The sequence below is a fragment of the Silurus meridionalis genome, chromosome 5 (assembly GCF_014805685.1).
Source record: "Silurus meridionalis isolate SWU-2019-XX chromosome 5, ASM1480568v1, whole genome shotgun sequence".
NCBI classification, from domain to species: Eukaryota; Metazoa; Chordata; class Actinopteri; order Siluriformes; family Siluridae; genus Silurus; species Silurus meridionalis.
The window spans coordinates 20,501,893-20,524,933 of record NC_060888.1 but is presented as its reverse complement, the minus strand read 5'-3'; the positions used below and the strand labels follow the sequence as shown (position 1 = coordinate 20,524,933).

Below are 23,041 nucleotides of genomic sequence, written 5' to 3'. Positions count from 1 at the left end.
AAATGACAATAAAAGCTTCTTGACTTGACTTGATAATCTCCACGCTTCTGAGAAGGCTTCCATACTCTAGAGTGTTCTGGCTGTGTGGATTTGCTCATTTACCCACATCGGTGAGCTAGTCAGATACTGTTGTCAGGCGAGGAGGCCTGGGGTGCGGTCGAATTCTTCCATTCCAACCTTGGTAAATCTAATTGTTCATGGAGGTCACTTTGTTCACAGGGGAATTGTCATGCTTGAAGATTGGTAAGCATTTGAATCAGCTACAGCTTACAAAGACATTCAAAACTACTGTGTGCTCCCAACATTGTGCCAATATCTTAGGGAAGAAATATACATTTACAGCATTTGACAGATGGTGCTGGGATTTAAACCCTTGACCTTCCAATCAGAAATGAAACATCCTATATGTTTTTCTTACATCATTTGGGCCATGGCGTGTATAATCCCAAACTCCTGCAAAATCATGCATTTATTTTTGTCCCTTTTGCCATCTTGATCCAAGAAAAAAACCTTAAAGTCTTAAGCTTACACATCATTATTTACACTACCAAGTCTAGTATATGTGTATTCATTTTCTAGTCGTATCATACGGTAAACCTATATGAATGCAAATTCTCTCCATCACGTTTTTTTGCTTTCATTTGATGGTCGGTGTTACGAAATAGATATTTTTTTGTGTTACAAAATTGGAATTTTGTAATAGTCGTGTATGTAATAGTAAGCGCCCCCTGCAGGCGGACAGGCGCCTCGCAGTGACTCGTAATAGCGCCGCTCACGCGCTCCTCAGCTCTCATTCTCTAGAAGATGGCGGACTGCGTTTCGCTGTTGGATGAGGAGCTCTCTTCCTTCGTGTTCAATTACCTGACAGAAAACTCCGGAAGCCCGGTAAGAAACGTTCATGCTTTATAAGAACAGGGCTGCAGCTGTCGATCCGGCTCAGTGTTTTCTTTATTTTTGGTTGCATTTTTTTGCACAGCGGCTGCGGCTCGAGATCCCGAGCGATGCTGTAAGAGCGTCTGTGTCTCGCGCGCCGCCGGCGTCTCGGGTGCCCGCTGACGTCTGCGCTGCACGTGGAGGAAATGATTCAAATAAAAAAAATTAAAAGAAAGAATTTAATTTGTTTCAATGAAATCATCAATCCTCCATGCTCCAAGCAGGAGCTTTTTTTTATTATTATTTTTTTTGCATGAATGATTCTGATCGCGTGCGCGAGTTTGGAAAAGTTTGAACTGAGTTTGAGGAAGAATAGAAAAGGCGCACACGTGGGTGCACGAGACTGGTGAACTTGAACTCTAGACATGTGCTCCAGGGATGAGCTCGTTCTCTATCCACGCGCGTGCCACTTTCAACTGCTGTCAATCCAGAAAAAAATACAAACTGATCTGAAGTGAAAAACTGGACTTTTGGAGGAAAGGTTATGGAGATGTTTCTCCTATAAGCAGATGTAGATTAATAATGCAGACGTGGTCTTTGAGCATGCGTGCAGGAGAACTTAGAAATATATTGGAAATATAAAGTGAAGCTCTTTTTGTTTGATCACAATAAGTTTGTCTGTGTTTTTTGTTTGTTTGTTTTCCTACCTCGCGCCTTTTATAACGCACTCTCCCATTCATACTTCCAGCTCATCCCTGCTAACTATCTCCTCAGGCTTAACAAGCTGAACCTCCTGGACCTGTGCTTGGGTGTTTTTTGAATGAGTCACCTTAAGCTTTGCTTTATATATAATCCATAGGCTACCTTACGGGAAAGTGAAATCTATAGGTGCGTCTAAATTGCGCATCATTGCGTAAGTGAAGAAAAGTTCACGCGCTGGAGAGAGAAATCCGCCACGCCGGTGCGTGATGAAATCGCAAGGAAGTGCAGTCGAAAAATGCGAGTCGACTCGAATACCAACTAGATATTGCTGAAGGTGTGTGTGACTCGGTTCGTGAAAATCTACAGCAATGATGCGCATGGAGATTTATTTTATTTATTTTTTTTACATTTTCATGCGATTTAAAATTGAGCATAGACACAATATATTGGATTTTTTTTCTTCTCGAACATACAGAACCGCATATTAAAAAGGCATGGGGAAAGAAATGCCCTGATGCATGGATAGATATATAAATAAATGAAGCAATAATTAATATTTGAAAAGAAAGCGATTGTGTTACGCTCGCGCTGGGTTACCGGGTAAAACCGCCTGGGTTGCGTGTCTGTGTGTGTGTGTGTGTGTGTAAAATAGTACTCCGTCCTCGTGACACGAACTTGCTGCAGTCACGTGCTCGCCCCTGGCGTGCAACCTAGTGAAGTGCAGAGACGTCACTGGCCCCGTCCCTTCTCCTGTTCCCTCCACTGCGTTGCGCAAAAGTGGAGCAGCTCGACTTCATCACGATTTGCACAGGGTTGCCAGATGCAGAAGAAAACATACTGGGGGTTTTGTGGATTGTGGCATATATATATATATATATATATATATATATATATATATATATATATATATATATATGTGTGTGTGTGTGTGTGTGTGTGTGTGTGTGTGTGTGTGCACATACATATATGTGCACTAAGCGGCCACTTTAATAGGAACGGAATGATCGGATCATTTTTCCTAGACATGGTTCTTTGAATCTCTGTTCATCAAAATGCACACATTTTTTTCAAGTCATTTGGTTCGTTTCCTTCCTTTGATCGCAAATAAAATGAGCAGATCCCCAAACATGTCTCCATATACAAACTTTGACTATAGTTCCATTAATTTATATACAAATATTAAACTGCACAGTGTCTATTGAAGTCACGTGATAAAAGAACGAAATACTCAGACCAGAAAAACAAGGTAAACTACTCAATTCTGCTTCCTGTAGATAACCTACAGAGATTTTGCGATGCTTTGCTCATGCGTGTCCTGTAGAAAATAAACAAGTCATTGTTTGAGACGGCTTGCTCCTCTGAGTCACATTAAAGACTGGTTCAAAATGAACGACCCATCACTAATAGGAACACCTGTACCTCTGTACATTCAGTGAATTTGCCAGAAATGCAGAGAAATAGGGCATGCTCATATTAAACATCTATAGAGATCCATAGAACAGGCCTGCTGTCGATGCAATAAATTTTCTTTTTTCAAGCTCCACCTTATCTCACTTGTGTAATTCACCGTTTCCTACAACTACTAATTGGTAGTTTTTACTCCAAGTTTTTTCTTCAATGAGACTGGAATAAAAGCCTGTACCTACACTGTTCTTCATGGAGCAAACTGATCCTGTATACAGAATATATGCAGGAAACAAAATCTAAAAGAAAACCGTGGTTCTGCGGAAAGAAACGCCTGGGAGAGAAAAGAGGTTGAGGGTTTGAGTAGACGGGACGGTTACCGTAACTCTAAATGTAACGCTGTGAAACCGTGGTTCGCAGAAAAGCATCTATGAATGCACGTGTTGACAATTTGAGCAATGGAAATCGCATGCATATACAGGAAGATAAAAACCCTGGGTGCAAAAAAGTTTTTTTGTGTTGTATATTGTGTGGGTTTTCTCAGAGTTCAGGAAGTATTTGTGTACTTCGATATTACTTGCTGTGGTAGTAAAAGTCATACGTAGTGCACAAACTTTCCAGAGAACCAGTATATTATAGTTGCTGGATCTGGAAAAGAATTAATCTGCAAATATGCGGTGTGTTTTTTGATGCAATACTGATATCCCAACATCAAGTAGCAGCTGTAGTGAGGGTATAGTATTGAATGTGATTGTCTTGTAGTAGAAACAGTCCAAATCTGGCAACCCCTATACTAGTCGTTCCCTGTTAGCAGAAAGTGCAGCATGACAACTCATTTCCACAGAGTTTTACTCTCCTTTATCAGCTCAGCCAAAAGAATAGTTGAGAGCCTGCTAATCCAAATCTTGGATCGCCGGCTTGCCATTTAACTCGCTTCTATTTTGTGTTTCTGTCTCACAATAATCTCAAGCAAAGCCTAAATGGCTTCCGTCTATACATAGCCTATGTACTGTGTGTACATGTAGGTCAGTGTAGATACAGTACGAATGCTGATGAAACGGCTGCATGCAAGTTTGACATTTGATTTAACCTGAGCGTACACCACTTTTTTTTTCTTGTAATGGAGCCCATCACGCCTTTAACGAGTTCTTTTCCATCATAGATGTTCACACACTGTATGATTTATGAGGAATGGGCAATTACAGGGGATCATATAGCTGAAGGTCATTGTGTAGCAGACAGTACAGAAGCCAAGCCTGACAAAGACAAGAAGAGAAGATCAAACCAAAACTGATAGTGCCATACACCGATCAATGTAAATTGAAAATTCGAATCCTTTTGGGATTTTCTTTTGCTGTAGGTGTAAAAATCTGCTGCAGAAGCGCTCAGGCTGACAGGCTTTCGAAGACCAACAGTGCTGTCGTGATGTGCGGTACTGCAGTGTTATGTGTACTGCTTTCTTGATATGGGCTGAGTCACCTGGCTTGACGAGAGTCGAGAAAATGTATTTGCACGCTTAACTTGTATCGTCCGTCAGCTCGGCGGGGTGTTAACGCCGTGCAAGAAACTTCGGTGCAATTCCACGGAGAATGATTATGCTCATTTTTTCCACTGTAAACAAGCAGATAGGACATCATTTAAAAAGGATGGCAGACACAATAGACTCAGTGGCTGCTGATTTACTTAAGCATTTCCATACCTCTTTTGCCACTCATTGTGGTGTGAAGCTTGGCCAAACGTCATGATGAAAACGACGAAACGTGGCTGTTTAACATACGGGAATGACATTGTGCCAGGAAGCTGGCTCATTGCATTTGATCGCATTTTGATTGCAAATTGCCCGAAATGTAATATCTTTGGACATTAATTTGGAATGCAAGCGAATGGGTGTAATATTGAATTTGCGAACGCAGCACGCAAATCGAAGTGTATTTAGGTTACGTTACATGTCGCCTGCTGGTCTCGTCTTTGCCATCTTCACCCCATTTTACGGTGAATGTCCTCGTGCGTTTGTGGCCACTTTCAATGCTGCGTGATGGCACTCGAAGAGCGTCTGCTTCCTGCATCCAATCCCTTTGTATTTTGTTTTAGAGTTTTGAGCAGAGCATTCGGGGTTTTGAGAGGATTGTGTCTTGCTTGTGTGTGTGTGTGTGTGTGTGTGTGTGTGTGTGTGTGTGCTATGGATCTATGTCCAATTCTTACTGTGGACTGGAAGAGGATTAAACATCAATAATTGATACAGAGTAATCCATCGTAGGCTGACATCTGGCATCCAAAGGTTAACCTTTCCTTCGAGTCTTCATTCCTAAGTCTCACATAAAGTGAAAAACTTTCCCACTGCATCAGTTTTAAAGATAATCAAAATTTTGTTTTGGGTTTTCTTCTGTCTGTGATCTTCCTAATAGTATTAATGAATATTGGGCCTTAAATGTGTATGCTAAAACAGCCTTCAATGCAGCTAGTCTTATTAGATTAAATAAATGGATAGTTTTTTCGATGAAAAATAGTTTCATATAAAATTTGTATTACATGCAGATGTATAATAGAAGTAAATATGCTTTTTAAACTTGTATAAATAATATTGCAGCTACCTACTACAGTAAGCACTTGTGAATTGTACTAGCTAGATTTTCACTAACACTACATTTCTTTTGCAAATGCTCTCGTGAATGATTTGTATTTAAATCCAGCTTGATAAATGGGGATCGTTGTCTTTAATGAAAGATCTGTGATAGCATGATGGAACGTGAGGGGTGCAGCTTGTACATTTTATCTCTACTTTTATTTGTATTTTTTTTGCTGGGTGCTTGAACTGATCTGGTGTTAGATTTTGCCTCAGCAGATCGTTCACATTTTAACCAGCTGTTATGAGGAAGAGAAGAGTTTAACACCACATATAAGGTGTTATATAGTGCTGAATAGTTAATTATTTGTTTCAAAGTGTTGTACACCGATTCAAGCCGATATTTGCCTGTTGCTAAGCTGTTTCAGTCAAAAAGAATGGTAATGCGATTTCTCCATTAGTGTTAATTATTAATAATACTGTACTCAGAATCCGCATTTCTAAGACTGATGAGCGCAGGTGCGCCGGAGTTGAAACCCACCTGAGGGAGGCCAGGCGGTTAAGGTCATTGTTTGGATTGGTCATCATTTGCGAGGCCAGGCTGGCTTGAGCCAGCAAATTTGCAATCTAAAAAAGGACACAGGTGTGTCGTCCGTTAACAGGATCGTTCCCCCCGCCTGCTTATGGTGTCAAAGAAATGCACGCAGCGCATTTTTTTTTTTTTTACCAGACTGCAGTCTGTCCCTAGGTCATTTTGGTGCAAGAGGGTAGAACATACCACAGTAGGATTTAATGTAATTAGGTGTAGAGCACAGAGCATACAGTAATTACAAGCAAGTAATTGCTCCTTTTGCATCTGGAGCCTTCAACATTCTTTTTTTGTGTGTGATCTCCAAAGATCAGTGATCAGTAAAAGCCTGAATCATCCTTTATGATTAGGGAAAGCTAGCCAGTTACATCAAGGCATATATTTTCTACCATTTTAAAAGATATGTGCCTTACAAATTATGAAATGTGAAAACCCCACGTACAGCCGGTTAAGAGATAAAGACTGTTTTATTATTATTATTATTATTATTATTATTATTATTATTATTACACAAAATTATTATATTTTTTGTTGATTCCTGCTATGAGAATAGCCTTTGTTTTAGCCTGCATAATCCACAATAGTAAAACAACTCAACTGGAAGGAAAATACAGCGTTATTTGTTTTGTTAGAGGAACAGCACACCAAGCCCCGCCATGGCAATGACATCAAGGGAGGGCAAGCTCAGACTGGTAAAGCCTCATGTGGGACAACGGAAAGTTATGTAGCACGTTATTAGCACACTAGTTAGCAGAGTTGCTGCGTGTAATTAAACTTAAGTTCAACCTGGGTTGCACCATATAATCGGAAATATTGGATTTGATGGGTTGTAATCTTTTGCCAAAGACATTTCCAAAGATTTGTCAGCAAAAAAAATCTATGAAGCTGATGAGTCATTTCAGATAAATCAACAGCATTATGTGAATCCCACAAAACATAAATATTTTTTTTTACGCAGCATTCATTTCTGCATTTTGCAAAGTTTTGTTCACTGACATATTAGGAAAGGCGCACGTAGCATATGATTAGCACGAGGGGTCACGCCCACAGGAATGCAGAGGACACGAGTTGGCAGATAAACATGTTGCTGTGGGCTACAGGGATTTGGTAAACGCTGCTTCTTGGTTTATGGAAACTGGTAACATTCATAAGGGTGCAGGCTGTTACTCGTGCCTCTGTGAAACTTTCCATTCAGGCCAAGGAGAGCAAGGAGATGGCTGAGGCAAGAGGACTGGCTCCTCCCAAAGTAACAAAACAGTAGTGATTCCAGACACGATGTTCCGCTCGCGGAAAATTACTAAACTGCGGAAGTCTTTCAGTGGAGCTGTGTCTCACGAGTAGTGAAGTGAACTTCTGACTTCCTGGGCCTTCTGCCAACACCTAGAAAAAAAAACCTGTACAATTTCATTATCTTTATTGAAGCAACCTGGCAGGACAATGAGTCTCCAACGGAACAGGTACAGGTGAACACATCCACCCCCTCACCCCTTTACCCCCCACCTCTCCTTCTATGCCTGTGACCTAATTTAGCACTGAACATTCAGCTTTTGCAGACTTGGTTAGTGCTAGAATGACCACAGCTCTGCAGTTTGCCACTTTCTTAGCTGGTATAGGATTGTCTTTACTTGAGCCCATTACAAGCTTAGTTGGGGGGTATAGTGTCTGGTGTTATGTGAACTCTAAACAAGTTAGTCTCACTTGTTTTACTTGTCACTCCAGTGCATTTTCCAGTATTTGTTTTAGTTTTGAGGTGAAACTCAAGGAAGGCAAAATTGAATAGCCTACAGACCAGTATAAGATTAGTACATGCATCATCGAGCCAGGTGTTAAGTGGTTTTTGCAGTGTCATACCTCATTTGCATAGAATCAATCAAGTTTCATATTCAAATGTCATTGTCACGTACACACATACAAAATGAATTGTCGTTTTGCCACTTGCCAGCTCTAGCTACCCAAGCGATTCAGAACTAGAACATCTTAAAAGAATGGAGGATTACAGATGCTCATTGTATAGCATAATCGATTTCAGTACTTTTCTGGGTACTTTTGTGGCGTCACGAATGCGTAAATATTTTCTTGTCCAGCTCTGTTCAGCCTTGTGTAAAGTGCAGATTCATGATGACAGTTTGTTCTGATCTTGAAACAGTAACATGCCCTTTACTAGTAGAGACTTGTAAAGTGTTTTTGATGTGAGATTTGGAATAGGTGTGTTTCTATTCAGCAAGCATTTCAAATATGTAGCATGTGAAAGTACAGATGCAGCTGTACAAGGAAACATTTGGTGGAGCTGGGAGATCGGTTATGACCACGTGGTTATTAGTCATCTATGGCAGATGAACATTTCTCTATTATTATGCATGAAATGGCTGGCTTTTTAACCAATTAGTGTTAAACCTCCCTGACAGGCCTCTGATTTCAGCTGCTATAGTCAAATGAGCTTTTTAAATAATCATTAGGCCAAGCCTTTCTGAGCCCTCATTTCTTCTCTGCTAGTTTTTCTTCCTTGTCTAAAGCTTGAATTCTGCAGTCGTTTTTCATTCATCTGTTCCATTAGTCTTCCTGTGTATTCTCTGAGCACTCCGTTTGCTTTTGCAGCAGCTCCCTGATGCAGAGAGAGGTACGCATGACCCTATTTCCAGCCTCACTAGGTCTTTGAAAAAGACAGAGCAGTCTTATTGGCTCACATTAGCATTTTCACTGCATGCATTCGAATATTTGGCTTTCGTATATGATCACACAAACTGCATCTCTTTCACTCTGATCAGATCCGATGTTTGTATTTGTCTATTTTTAATGACTGAAAAATGTGTCTTTGCTGGAAGGTCTTTTTAAACCTTGGTCATGCAGACATTACCTTAGGGATGAAAGGTTTTAGGGGTTAGTCTTCTCAGGTACACACCCACATGAGAAAGACAAACATTGGTGCAGGTTTCCAAGGGATCCAACCTGGCAGTGATTGCTTATTGATTTCTCTGGACATACTTCTTCTGAGGTTATTCTGCAGAAGGAAAAAACGCATTTACAACTTGATGCACTTTCTTGACAGATTTTCGAATATTTGTTTTTGGTTTTCAGTGTATTACTGATTATAAAGATTTTGTACCTCTTGGGCTACTATGCTGCTATAATTACTACATTCTAAATGTATAATAGCAGAATTATCAGACAACTTAACCAGGAACACCTAATGTTAAATACACTAATAGGAAATGGAAGTCATGCTTATCTAACTGCCCTTTAAATCTGCCAGCATGGTGGGATACGAGAGGCCAGCCACATGCTGTTGAAACTCTTGCCAAATAGTGTTATGGTTTAAATCCCACCTACTTAGAACTAGGACACAGAGTTGTTCTTTCATGTGGAGAGCGTGGCTTTGTTTTGGAGGTGCCACCACAGAACTATTGATTTAGAGATAGACCATAGAGTGGAGAAAGGCTCTCTAGGGCGTCTCTTGCTGAAGACTCATTAATATGGAAGAAGCACACTAGAGCATTTGTGGCTTGCCAGTAGCTCAAGGTTGGCGCAAAGGCCAAATAAAGACCGCATTGTTAAGACCTACAAAATACGTCTTTTTTTTAGAGAATGTTCTAGTAGTGCGTCTGTAGTTTGTCTCTACAGAATTGCTCATATTTCAAACAATAGTTCAGACATTACCCGGGAACTGCAATGACAGTTTCCTGCTTTAATCACTAAACCTTAAGGAAATAGTTTCCTGGCTCAAAGCTATTGTAAAGTGAAGAGGGAAAAAACAACAACTGCCCGATCTCCATAACTTACGTTCCATACAGTGTGTTCTTTACACATAGCTAGATAGACAGGTAATGGCTTGGAGAGGAAATATGAGGGCGTACTGAATGACTAAGCCATCATGTTCTCCAATAGCTTGTTACATGCATAAATGGATCCCTCATCTCCTGGCAAACACCCACTAATTCACACTGACAGGAGCCCTATAGGTGTAAATTCCCACTCTATTCTCAAAATATACTGCTCTTATGGTAACATACATTATGCATATTTTTTACATTAAACAGAGAGAGTTACTAGTTGAGTTTCTCCATATGTACTATTTATAAATAAGTTGTTAAATAACTATAATTTACTTAAATCCATCTTTTGTGGAACGTATGGAACTGACCCTGAATAGAACCCCAAAGCTGCTATTAGTGGAATGGTTGGCTTTTGGTGCCAGAGGAGTTACTTTACCCCCTGCAGGCTTTCTTCTCTGCTAAGAACAGAAGCTGCCTGGAATAAGAGTTGCGTCCAGACGACAGGCAGTGACACAGAGACCTCCAGCTGGGTTTGCTAATCTGCTGATGACTGGGGTGAGAAGGGACATAGATGGATTACCTGCCATCCCCTCTCCATTCTCTTGTGCTTGGCACAAAGTCCAAAAGGACTTTCACAACTTTGTGCAACTGTCCTTATCTCTGAACTAGTACATAGTAAAAAAAAAAAAAAACCTAACACCCCAAAAAAAAAAAAGCAACACAGTTGCACATTGCCCAAAATCACACACAAAAGCCTTTTCAAGGAAAGACGTTTACAGGGAAAAATTGCAATGTGACTATCCAGGCTGCTGGGTCACTCGGGTTTGTGACGTTCCCACATACTGGTTGCTTGATTGGCCTAGCAGTTGGTCTACTCCCTCTGCAGATTGAGTCTCTTGTGAAAAAAGACACCGGCAGTGCACAGAGACCCATCGGGTGACTCTGGAGGTGGTGGCTTTCAGTGTAGAGATGCAAGGTCACTTGTGTGATAGAGTGGCCACGCTTCACAGCCATATATTATTTACTGCGGCCAGAAAACCACCTTTGGCTGGGGGCAGCTGGATCCACTTTTAACCCCACTGACTGAGATTTACTGCAGAACAACTGGACGTGAAACAGTTTTTACATGCGTTTATGGTTTCAAGCGGAGGAGATGAATGGAAACCAAACCCAGTAGCAGGCATTATTCGTTTACCTCAGGGTCAGTTTTAGTGAAGGACAGAAATAATATTTATCCAGTTCATTTCGAGTAGGGGTGTAACACACTGCTATTATGTATATCTGTTTAGTTCTAGATACTAGATACCGTTTGGAGAATCTAGGCCGTGCATTTACACCCGAAGAGGGTGTGGCCTAAGCCAGAATTATTTATAAATGTATTTATTGCTCATGGAAACTTTGAAAGGAAAATAGAAATGGTATTTACAAGAAATGTGAATTCTTGCTCTGACAGTTCCTCAACTTCATCTCAGAGTTCTTAATTGTTTTTTTTTTTTACATTTATTGCATTTTGGAAGACACCCTTATCCAGAGTGACTTACTGCATAGTTGAAGGTTAAATGCCTTGCTCAAGAGCTCAGCAATGGTAGCTTGGTGATGCTGGGATTTGAACTCATGCCCTTCTGATCCATGGTCCAATGCCCTAACCACTGAGATTCCACCTTTAAAATTCCCTTGGTTACTTTTATCTGCCTGCAATATTTTCGAACAAATTTACAAAGGACTTATTTGTATCTTTGTTTACATTTTTTTTTAGAGCACATTATATCTTCAATCCAAATTTCCATTCGCTTACATCCCTAATTTGAAAATCTAAAATAAGAATACCTTTTGTATGTCCTCTGTTAATCGAGCCGAGATTGATCAGGAAGACCAGGTGTTTCATACAGCTTTGTTTACCAGCTTAAAATTTACATATATTTGGTGTCCCAATGTGAAGATGTAACATCAGCTTGATTGAATTTAAACGTGGCAGGTATCAGGAAGACAGAACTGGATTGTATTATTATTATTTTTTTATGTGTAACTCAAAGGAACACGCCCCTTTGATCTGACAGCTGTGAAGTTCAAAGTAGCCCTGCATGTTCAGAGGAGCACACATGTTTGTCTTGATCTATTTCAGTTGTATCAGATATCTGCCATGATGTCATACCCTGCTTATCGTCCGTGTTCTCTTTAGTCAGACTGACAATATTTGTTAAAGTGTACATTTCCCCCTCTGCCGCTTTCTTTTGTAAAGAACGCTTGTCCTAATTCGCTGTTTGTTTCCATTCATCTCAGTCCAGCTTGTATTCCAAATATGGCTTCGGTTGTGTCTGAAGCGAATGGGTCACGTGCAGCACGACTGCACAGATTTGTGTCGTGGTTCTCATAGTTGCGGCGGTTCAGTGGATTATTCTGCTGTGTAAACAAATGTGTTCTTCTCATCAGTTATGCGGACATTTTTTTCTACACACAAGTATAGACGGACAGATCCTTCTTTAGCTTTCCTAGATTTTCGGTCTGAGAGAAACATCATATCGTCGTATTGTAATAAGATATCAAAATTAAGCAACTTTTCTTTCATTAAGTAAATTTGTGGAAGGTTGTGCTGCTGTTTCTGTCTTCTGAGAGGATATTGACACAATGGAAGCCTAGTTAGGTAAACGGAGATTCGTAATTCCTTGTAGGCTTATGTCTTAAGCTGTCTCCTCACATTTGTGTAATCTTTCTTTCTGACTGCCCCACCTGCCCTTTCAGTGCCTTCAAACCGTCAAATGTAAATTAAAACTCTCCGTTGAACATCCAGCGTCATGTCCCTTAATACATTTTGTGCATTTTTTTTTATATATATACATTTATTGAAGCAAAATGGTATTTCTAAGCTAAAAGAGAACAATGCCAACTCCTTAAAAGTCAAATTTGTATGCGGATGTTGCTACATGTCCTTGAGCCAGCTGAGTCAGATGGTTTGTCCTGCTCACGCGCATGTGCAGTGTTCAAAGCACATCGCTCTACATCTTTGTAATAAAAAGAGCACAAATGTCATCTACGTTGCAGAGTAGAAATGAGGGAACACAGCCTTGATGGCTGTCTGAAGCTGGCAGATTGGCTCTGCACATTCCTGCGTCTCCCTTATCGGTCATCTCAGACAGCGCAGGCATGAGACGTCGTAGCCTGGGAGTGGAGTCTCTCAGCCTGTAAGTCAGTCACACTAAGCAAACATAAATCTTCAGCGGATGTATTTACATGTTGGACTCAAACCGCCAGGAGGTTGTGGTAGACCGATGTGGGAGGCAAAGGCTGTGATGTGGTGTTGGGAGCTGAGCAGCTGGTGATTTAGCATCGATTGGATGATGAGTGTAACAGTGGGCGAGGTGAGTGATGGTTCATGTGTCACAAAGGTAGCCCTGGCGATGCTGTTAGACTCTCAAGGACATCTCTATACTGATTGGATTGGCTGAAGCCCAGACAGACATCAGCCATTGGCTGGGTAATCTGAGATGTTGTTAGATGTTCATGTAGGGCATAAATCCATTTTGTGTTTGTTCCATTGGAAATATATATATATATAGCTCTCCACAGCAAGAGTGCCGCCGACTTATAGCTATAGGGGGGGATACATGACTGAAAGGGTGAGGGTAAGACACATTTAATTGTTTCCCACACGAAAACCAAGGAGCCGCATAATTATGAGACTGAAGTCTTACTTCACGGAGAATGAAATGTTAGTAATTACAGCTCTCGTCTAATAAGTACTGATTTGAGACCCTGGGATCCCCAAAACGGCAGTTACAGATCGTTCGGGATTAGTCACGCAGACTGTCATTGTGTGAGTGACAGAACTTGTGGTGAACGGTGAATGGTGGGTGGTGGGTAAGGCAGAGTTATGGCTCCTGCCTGGCAGAAGAGCTAAGCAGACCTTGACATTTATTAAAAAACGAAGCACTCAGGAAGTGGGAACGGCATTTGCCCTGACTTCTCAAGCCTTCAAAGAAGACTTAGAGCGGCTCCCGCTCACCGCTGTTTGTGTGGGTGGGACCAAGTTGAGAGTAAATGTGTATGTGTATAAGGGTGTGTTTGTATGTGTGTACTCTGCTCCATTATTATCAGTAAAGTGTTATATATAAACAAGTGTGATATTATAAACTTTGGAGAAAGTGCTGATGCTCATGCATTGGCTGATGCTTCTGACAAAGTTCTCAGAGGAGAAAGTGAAAGGAACAAATTGAGGAATAATTGACCGTAATCAATAATTTTACTGCACACGATGTACTACAAAGTGCAGACTGTCAGAAACAAAACCTTCCACAACCTCCTCAGAAAAAGTGTACTACCATTTCTTGCCTATTCACATGCTAATGTGAATGTTGCTTACATACATTGCATGTTAATGGGCTTCCATTCTTGTAACTTACCGAATAATAAATGAAAGGTACATTACATGAATGTTTGCAGGTTTAAAAACAAGTACACACTAAATGTACACAAAATGTACAAGAGGTGAAAAGGAGCTGTAAAGTTTAATTCTCGTTCTCCTGAGATTGCAGTATCCAAAGAATACCATATTATGCAAGTTTATGCTTTTGCCTACATTTGTCTTTCCTTTACTTACATGCAAGATGTTTCCCAATAAGATATTTGAGAAAAATCTGCTAAAGGTCGATACTGTTTCACCCCTGCTGCTTTGTGGATGTGGTCATGAATGTGCCGTAAAATGGCAGTGGAGATGGAAGACGAGAGAGAGCCACTTGCCTCAGGGCTTGGAAAAGCACTTCAGCTAATTAATTGTCTCAGTAAAGAAATGATAATTGTGTTGGGGAGGGAGGTGTAATGCGCGAGCGTAGATACGCAGAGCAAAGAATTCAATTAGACCATTTTTAATATAGCAAATTATCTCAAGTTAATGACAAGTTGTCTAATGTATTTGTTGTCACTAGAGACTCCTTATTCATGATATTGCTGTAATTCAGACTCTGAAAGTGATCCGACAGGCTTGTTTTTTTCTTCTGCAATACTGGATGCCTTGGAATCAACTCTGGGCCTTCTCCTTCTATACTTGTTTCAGGTAAAACACTGTGTGAATGTTAATCTGCACGTGCTAGCTGTCATAAAATGACTGAAGCTTCACATCCTCCGAACCTCATCTATAGGTTTCCCGTTTAGAGAATCTAGGCCGTGCAAAGTATAAGGGACCCCTGGGACAAGAACCACTTTTCTAGAATTTCATTTCCCAGAAGACGGCTCTTCGCACAGGAAGCGCATTTCTGCCTGGCCTCCCTGCGGCGCCGTCAGTGTCCTCACGTCCTGGCCTGGGGTGCCCTTGTGCATGTCAGCAGATTTTTTATTTTTTTTTGCAGCGGGAGATGTGCATGGGGCCTGGTTTATGCAGGTGTGTCTGAGGACATAGCTGCCTGTTGAACATAAGCTTATTTCAGAGGGAAATATTAGTAAAAGCAGTGCCGCGGAAAGAGGAAAAGTTAAGCGGCTAAAGCTGCGTGCTATGGCAAAACAAACGTGACGCACCTTACAATGGTGCTCAGCAGAACAGCACAGAGGCAAAGGTTTTAGCGATATAACTGTCTTATTAACCATACGTCTCGTCTCCATAGGGTAGTGAACGTTTCGCTGTGTTGTTGGTTTCTATTTTGCTGTTGATACCAACTTTAATTTGCGCATGCGGAAATGACTTGCCTGAGGACATCGCATCTGTTTTCAGCAATTGAATAAAGTACAGTAGTATTTTAAGAGACAGAGATTGGCACAAAGTATCTCTACAGCAGTCGATTTAGATTCCTAATAAGCAAGCCTGAGGTGACAGGAAAAGAAAAAAAATAACTCCCTGAGGTTGCATGAGGAACAAACCTTGAGAAGAACCAGACTGAAAGGAAACGTTGGATTAGTAGGATTATAAATCATGAATCTTCCACAATTGTGCAATAAAATAGCACAGGACTAAGTGTGTGCATCAGAATCTTTATGATTATAGCAGCAATTCTCAGGTTAGAATTTACAGCATGTGGGTGAGGTCATTGTGAGACCTTGGGAATTATTGTTTTGGGGCAGTGCAGTTTTTTCGAGTACAGTATGCATGTGGGAACCGAAGGCAGTGCTTCTGTATCACATTGTTGCTCTGAAAGGTTGGTAACACAATAAAGTTTCTTAGTGAGAATTCACGAACACAAAGACAAATGAAATCCACGATGAACCCACTTATACCACTCGCTCCTTTATTATGGTTTTGATCCATGACCTAACCACAGCTAGTTGTAGCTGTAATTATTTTACACTCAGTTGCCCTCAATTATAATCTTTATTGACTGACCTAGTTAATCTGTCATCCTGCTTGCTGTGGGGTTTCAGTTTCTCGGCAACGAGCAGAAGCGTTTCTATCTCCACATGCACAAAACCTCATTGAAAAACGATCAGACAATGAACGAGACCCGCCCGTCTGGCAAATTAAGGGTGTGTTAAATTTGAGTTTTTAGTAACATTCAACACTATAGCACAGCCAAGAAAGGCTGTTAAAGAAGCTCAAAGCCCACAAGCCAATTACAAGTTTTTCTTTACTTTACTATTATTTGCTACTTGTATTTTATTGGTGTTTAGAGTCACGGATAAACAGGTTGCTCCTAGATTTTTTTTTTGTTTATTTATTTGTTTGTTTTTTGCTTGGCTCATCACACACGAGCTTATTAAACTAGTCAGAGAACAACTCTGCAGGAGAGAACGAAGCTAATGATTCACACAGCATCTAATTAAATCTCTCCTACCGATGAAGGGAAGACAGAAGATGTTGTTGTGTGACCAGGATGCGTCACTGAGTCTTTGGGGTTGCTGTGCGGTAACATTTCAACCTTGACGTGCACTGTGAACGGTGAAACATAGAAACTGGAGGACTATTAAAAAAATGTAATATAGGATTATATTATATAAAACGAGCTCTAAGCTTCGGGGTGGATTAGATTTCTAAACACGTGTCTGTTAAGTAATGCAGCCAGATGTAATGATTATGTCTGTTTCATACAGGATAAAACAATCTCCATGTAAATTGCAGAGAGGAGATTGTCTGCACAATGTGTTCTTTGTTTTTTTTACATTCAAGAAGAAATAAACTTAATAGAAATAAACTTAATAATCCTTACAAAAATTGACGTAGCTTTTCTACAAGCTAATTTCTATCCACTTTATTGTAAGTGCTTGTATTAGTATGTGGATTCTTGCTTGAGTAATTGTAAGCATCACATTTATGTACTGGTGCTAGACAAAGTTTTGATCAGTATAATAATGGTTTTCTGTCTGATTATGTTCATTTTCCTGATTTGATACAAAAAAAAAACTTTCAATAGCGAAAAACTCTTACTACTTATATTTGACTATTTTTATGTTTAAAAGTGCCTAATGTTTTTTATATTGAAAACACAAAGCTAATGTAATTGGTGATCAAGTTGTAAGTTGTATCACAAGTATCCTTATGTGATATTTTTGCCCCATTGCCCACCCGGGACGACTGATTGGATTTTACCGATATCGATGGCCATGTTTTATCGTACTTTCCGATAACCGATTAATCAACGGAGTTTTTAAGATAGATACTTGATTAAACAAAAAAAAAACACTTGATATGAAATAGTACTGAACTTTATTACATAAATAAACAATAAAAACAATACTGAATCATGAAAATGTGCTGAAGAAAATAAATATGAATATATTAATTGATAAATAAACTTATAACGAATACATTATATTATGTGCACCATGCGCGTTTCAGCAATCAACTACTAGTGCCGATTAACTGCCAAAACCGATTAATCGGTCAACCTCTAATACCTATGCTAGGGCAAATCCTTTAAAACGTGGCGTATGTTTTGTTGTTCAGTGTATGAAGCTCAGCCAAAATCTGGCTTGGGTTTGAGAAAAACACTTTTTTTTATAGGATACGACAGACCCACTTGGGGTTATTTCTACCGGCCAATTTAAAGAAGGTATACAATATCCAGAATTTGAATTGAGGCAGGAGTAAAATCACAGAGAAACAGGGATATTGTAATGAAAACATCATCCTATTTCCTCACCAATCCAATCGAAATTGAGATTTAACAACTTTTTTTCTTCTCAGTATCTCAGGAACACTCTTTGGCACCAATTAATATGATTCTAACAGTACAATGCTTGAGGAAACTTGTACTGTCCTAATTGGCTAGCATGTGCATGTAGGTAATAAGAGCTGAAAGAGCAGCTATACATAATTTTAACCTATGCAGCCGATTCCCTCTTGGACCAGTCTGTATTATTAATGGCTTCTACTAGAGTATGAGATAACGTTAATTCGATCCCCAGCCAAGACAGACGTTAAAAAAAAAAAAAAAAGGTGAGTCGACTGGAAGGCCGGAACTGGTTCTCCAGTGCATCAATTGATCTCAGGGCCATGCAGGGAGATTCGGGGAGTTTTGTTACCCAGTATGTCCTGTTCTGGTGTCCCGTGTGGTGAGCCTGATATTTGCATTAAAAAGGCCTGACCTTTTGCAGAGATTTACTCTGCAGGTAGTCCCCGGTTGTGGGACACACATCCGATCTTCACCCATGCACACCAAGGAGGAGGTGTGGGTGGCAGAGCTGTGTCGGAGTCTGGTAACTAAATGCTGCAGAGTGGTTTACTGAAACGAATTAACACTAAAGTTATTGCATTTGCCTTGCTGAAATACATTAGAGACTTATTAAGATGGTAGAGGAATGAAAAAGCCAACTGTATAGTAATAACAACCATACATCAGCAAGAATGCAGTAAATGAATGACACACTCAAAGAAATAGAAATACAGTGGTCCATGTAAAGGAACATTCTCGCTGGGCTGCCGAAAGGGAATTAATCGCAATTTGTCAAGAGAAATTGGGGTGAGCTTGACTTTGAAATGGCATAGTAGGGCTCCGAGGCTGTAAAAGCATCTGATCAGGCTTTATGCTAACGGCACTGCTTGTCTAATAAGCTATATTTTGAACGTTGGGGGGCAGACAGTGTCAATATCCATCATCTATTACAGCTCCAGTACGTATGGGAGACTCAAATATATCTTAGGAGTGTCTGCGGCTGCCTCGCTCTGAGAGATGTTTGCCACGTGTTTTTAATTGACTTAAGAACTCAGATTGAATACAGTTTATGTGTTGTTTATTCTTGCTTTATTCGAACTCTATTCTCATCCCTTTCTGATTATAAACGAAAGCTGTACTTGCTCTAATGTGTGAGTACTAGATAAAGGAATGTAAAGATAAATAGCCAGAAATTTGGTTATCTTTTGTTTTTAGAAACACTAATGACTTCGCAAGGCCTGAGAACGTACCGTTATCATAACTAGAATGTGCCCACACCCTGCAAATAGACTTGTGATGACTTTAAGAAAGCAGTTAATCTGGTACCTCCATCAGGATTTTGGGTGGGAGATTTGCGTTTTTGCCTAGTAAGGCATAAATGGGTCACAGACTGTGATATTCACATGCTACTCTGACATGACTTTCCGTTCCTTTAGATATCTGGGCTTTCTGATCAGCACATGATCTAAGCTGCTGTAATGTTCTTGACATGACAGCCGAGATGGGGGACTGACAGAGAAAAAGAAATCCCTCTTGCTTTATTTATGACCTTAACCTAATGACCCTAATTATTGTATTCTGACAGATTCATTAAGAGCCACACATCGTTTGTTTTGCCTGCTAACCATCTCCCCAAGTGGCAAATCATTGTCATTCTTAACCGGGTACGTTCTCTTAAAATAACACTGGGCATAGCAGATAACATGGGTTATTTGAATCTAATTATTAACAGTGTAGGTCACAAACAGGCGACAAAGGCAGCTGGAAATTTTAAGCCTGTAAAGGCCAGGTTACATTTTATTTCAGCAGATCTGGGAGTTACACTTTGCAATCCAAATAATAGATTGCACAACTTTTCGTTTCTTCTGGAATTCATGATGCCTGCTGTCCAAAGCTCATCCACAAAAGTCCTTTGGACTAATCATGATTTGCCAATTCTGACCTAATGCAACCATAGTATTAGGATGTTCTTTCATTCATTCTTAACCTGGATAGAACTGAATAGTGCTAAGGTAATAAGGCTTGTGTGTGTATTAAGAGTTAGGCCTGTATAGGGAAAAGGTAAGAGTTGTTAGCAAAATGTTTAAACACGATATAGTTTTCATCATCAGATACTTGTGGGGAAAGTGGAGATGTGCCTTTGACTGTAGTTCTGGCTAATTACCATCATTAGACCTCTTAGCTTTCATTAAACAGATAACGTAATATGGTATACAGTGTTATGATTCAATATTTGGTTTTAAACTTTAACTTATAATCCTTGTAGTAACTTAGCATTTGTACTTCTAAATGTCTCCTGCAGTAGAACACTGCCATTTAACTGCACATGTGAGTCGAACAGCTGTGTCTGAGCGGCGTCCTTTCAACCTTTTGGGAAGCAAAGGTCAGTTCGGCACTTCAGTCAATTCTTGGGTTTCAAAACAAACCCTCTTCTCCGAGTGCACCCCTAAAATAGAAATGGGAATATAGTGTGCCTTGATTTCTTGGCAGCTGTTAACAGTTGAAAGAGCAACTTGTGATGATGTTGGCGGCACTCAGCTTGACTGCGTTTGTTCTGCCAAAATCTCACCCTTGCAGGCAGTCTTTTAATTCAAACACTTTCTTTTGTGGAGTGAAACGCAGTGTTTAACACCACTGCAACTGGCCACCAGTGTTCCTTTTGCATCTTTTTAACTTTCTCTTTTGTTACAGCTGCATGCAAAGACACTGCAGCTGTAGCAGCTTTTTCCATATTTAGACAAAAGTACAAGGAAGAATGTGCTCTTTTTAAGGGTTAAATATTCGTATGGAAATGTTCATGTTTATTAGGTTGCATCACTGAATGCGGGGACAAACTTGAAGGATGTAATAAATAATTAGCATCCCTGATGTTAGAACTTTAGACGTGAACTCACTAAATAGGTAGAAGGGCTACCTGGAGCAGGATGTTAAAAAAAGGAATTGAATTTAAAAAGAATCAAAATATCAAATTCATATAAATGTTTTCTATTATTTCTAGTGATTACTGATGTCTAGACTGATGACAAAGAGGGTTCAAATGTGACTTAGGCCATGGTTCCACCTTATGAAATGTTATGAAATGAATACTTCGAACATGTTTAGCTCAAGTCAATGAACGTATGACATAAGTGTGACCTGTGTTTATTGGTTCTCAGAATATAGACTGGGACGTGGTCGCTCAGTGTTTAACATTTTGGATTTTGAAGATGATCATCATTTTAAATCCCAGCACCACCGAGCCGACTTGGGCGAGGCCCCTAATCCTTAACTGCTCAGTAGTATAAATGAGATCATTGTAAGTCAAGTGGATGTCTGACAGATGCCATCAATGTAAATACACTAATCTTCCGTTTATTGCTCCGGTTACGTTCCAAAACCGCAGGCAATAAACGTATGTGTATATATATATATATATATATATATATATATATATATATATACAGTACAGACCAAAAGTTTGGACACACCTTGTGCGTCCAAACTTTTGGTCGGTACTGTATATATATTATATATACAGTACCGACCAAAAGTTTATATATATTCTATATATAGTACAGACCAAAAGTTTGGACACACCTTCTCATTCAAAGAGTTTTCTTTATTTTCATGACTATGAAAATTGTAGATTCACACTGAAGGCATCAAAACTATGAATTAACACGTGGAATTATATACATAACAAAAGTAAACTGAAATATGTCATATTGTAGGTTCTTCAAAGTAGGCATCAAGAGAATGCCAAGAGTGTGCAAAGCAGTAATCTAAGCAAAAGGTGGCTACTTTGAAGAACCTACAATATGACATATTTTCAGTTGTTTCACACTTTTTTGTTACGTATATAATTGCACGTGTTAATTCATAGTTTTGATGCCTTCAGTGTGAATCTACAATTTTCATAGTCATGAAAATAAAGAAAACTCTTTGAATGAGAAGGTGTGTCCAAACTTTTGGTCTGTACTGTATATATATATATATATATATATATATATATATATATATATATATATATATATATATATATATATATATGTTTTTGGTCTATTAGCTACTGCGAGAGACCGGGAAAATCAGCAAAACTAGTTATGTGGCAAATGCAATTCTGAAATTCTGAATTTAAAACCGTGGTAAAACAGGGGATTACTGTACACTTTACAAGCTATAAGTGAAATATGTAGGCCTTAGAGGTCAACATATCCCAGCCCACCTTCAAATATTATGGCTATGAGGGTTGTGCACATATTGAAGCCCATATCCAACCATTCATCTAATGGGTTCAGGCAGCTCAAGGACACTGCAAATTCAGAGTGTATTATAACGCAGTTTCTCAGAAGAATGGTTACTCCAAAAAAAAAAAAAATAAATTTAATATTCCTAACACTGTCTTCTGTCCTGCTCGAGGAGAGCTGTCTACAAAAGCGTTTTGATTTAATTACTGCATTCCATGATGTCTAAGAGCGAGGGCACAGACGGATGCTGACTCCAGCATGTGAATTAGTCCGAGCTGGGCTGGTGCCATCTTCCTTGGCTGTCGTGACTCAGGATCCGTTTGCAACTATCACACTGATACGGCTCAATTCACATCCCAGACCCTCTCTGTCTTTTCCTTCATTGTCCAAGTAACTTCAATCATCCATACGAGAACTGTCTAGAAAACTGATTGAGAACCACAGTGACCAATATAAATTGTTTGCCACATTTAGTCTCATTTATAACATTTGCCTTGTCATTACAGATTGGAGTGTCTGAGTCATTGTTTTTATGCTTTTTTGTGTTTCCTCAGAGACGGTGTCTTTGTGTCAGCCTAGAAATAGTACCTGCATTGTCCTCAACACCCCACCCCCAACCTCCCTAGCAATAGTCGTGACTGCAGCAGGTACAATTACCTCAGCATTTCCTAGGTGCCACATGCCCCCAGTGGTGTTAATTTGAGCTTGAGCTGTAGCTCTAATGCCACACTGCTAACGGTCGTACACAAGGATCTGAAACTGGAGCCGGCTACTCGCTTCACTCTGGTGAAAAGATCTGTCCAATCTGCTGCTTCTTCCTCTCCTACATCTTTGTGTAATATACA

At 39.8% G+C, this 23,041-nt stretch overlaps 1 protein-coding gene and 1 long non-coding RNA gene across 3 annotated transcripts in view; one reads left to right on the top strand and one right to left on the bottom strand.

Moving 5' to 3' along the window:
* Positions 1-769: 769 nt before the first annotated feature.
* Positions 770-23,041, top strand: part of ppargc1b (peroxisome proliferator-activated receptor gamma, coactivator 1 beta) — a 38,878-nt gene continuing 16,606 nt past the window's right edge. The window contains exon 1 of one of the 2 annotated variants that reach the window (XM_046849026.1): positions 770-885. In XM_046849026.1, the coding sequence (XP_046704982.1) occupies positions 805-885 (81 nt within the window). In that variant the 5' untranslated portion in view covers positions 770-804. Of the gene's footprint in view, positions 886-8,624; positions 8,749-23,041 lie in introns of those variants that run through there. The other variant, XM_046849027.1, reaches the window with a different exon arrangement.
* Positions 936-2,410, bottom strand: LOC124385762. The gene is made up of 2 exons (XR_006925797.1): positions 1,581-2,410; positions 936-1,064 (listed from the first exon to the last, which is right to left on the bottom strand). It is a non-coding gene; the product is annotated as an uncharacterized LOC124385762 (long non-coding RNA).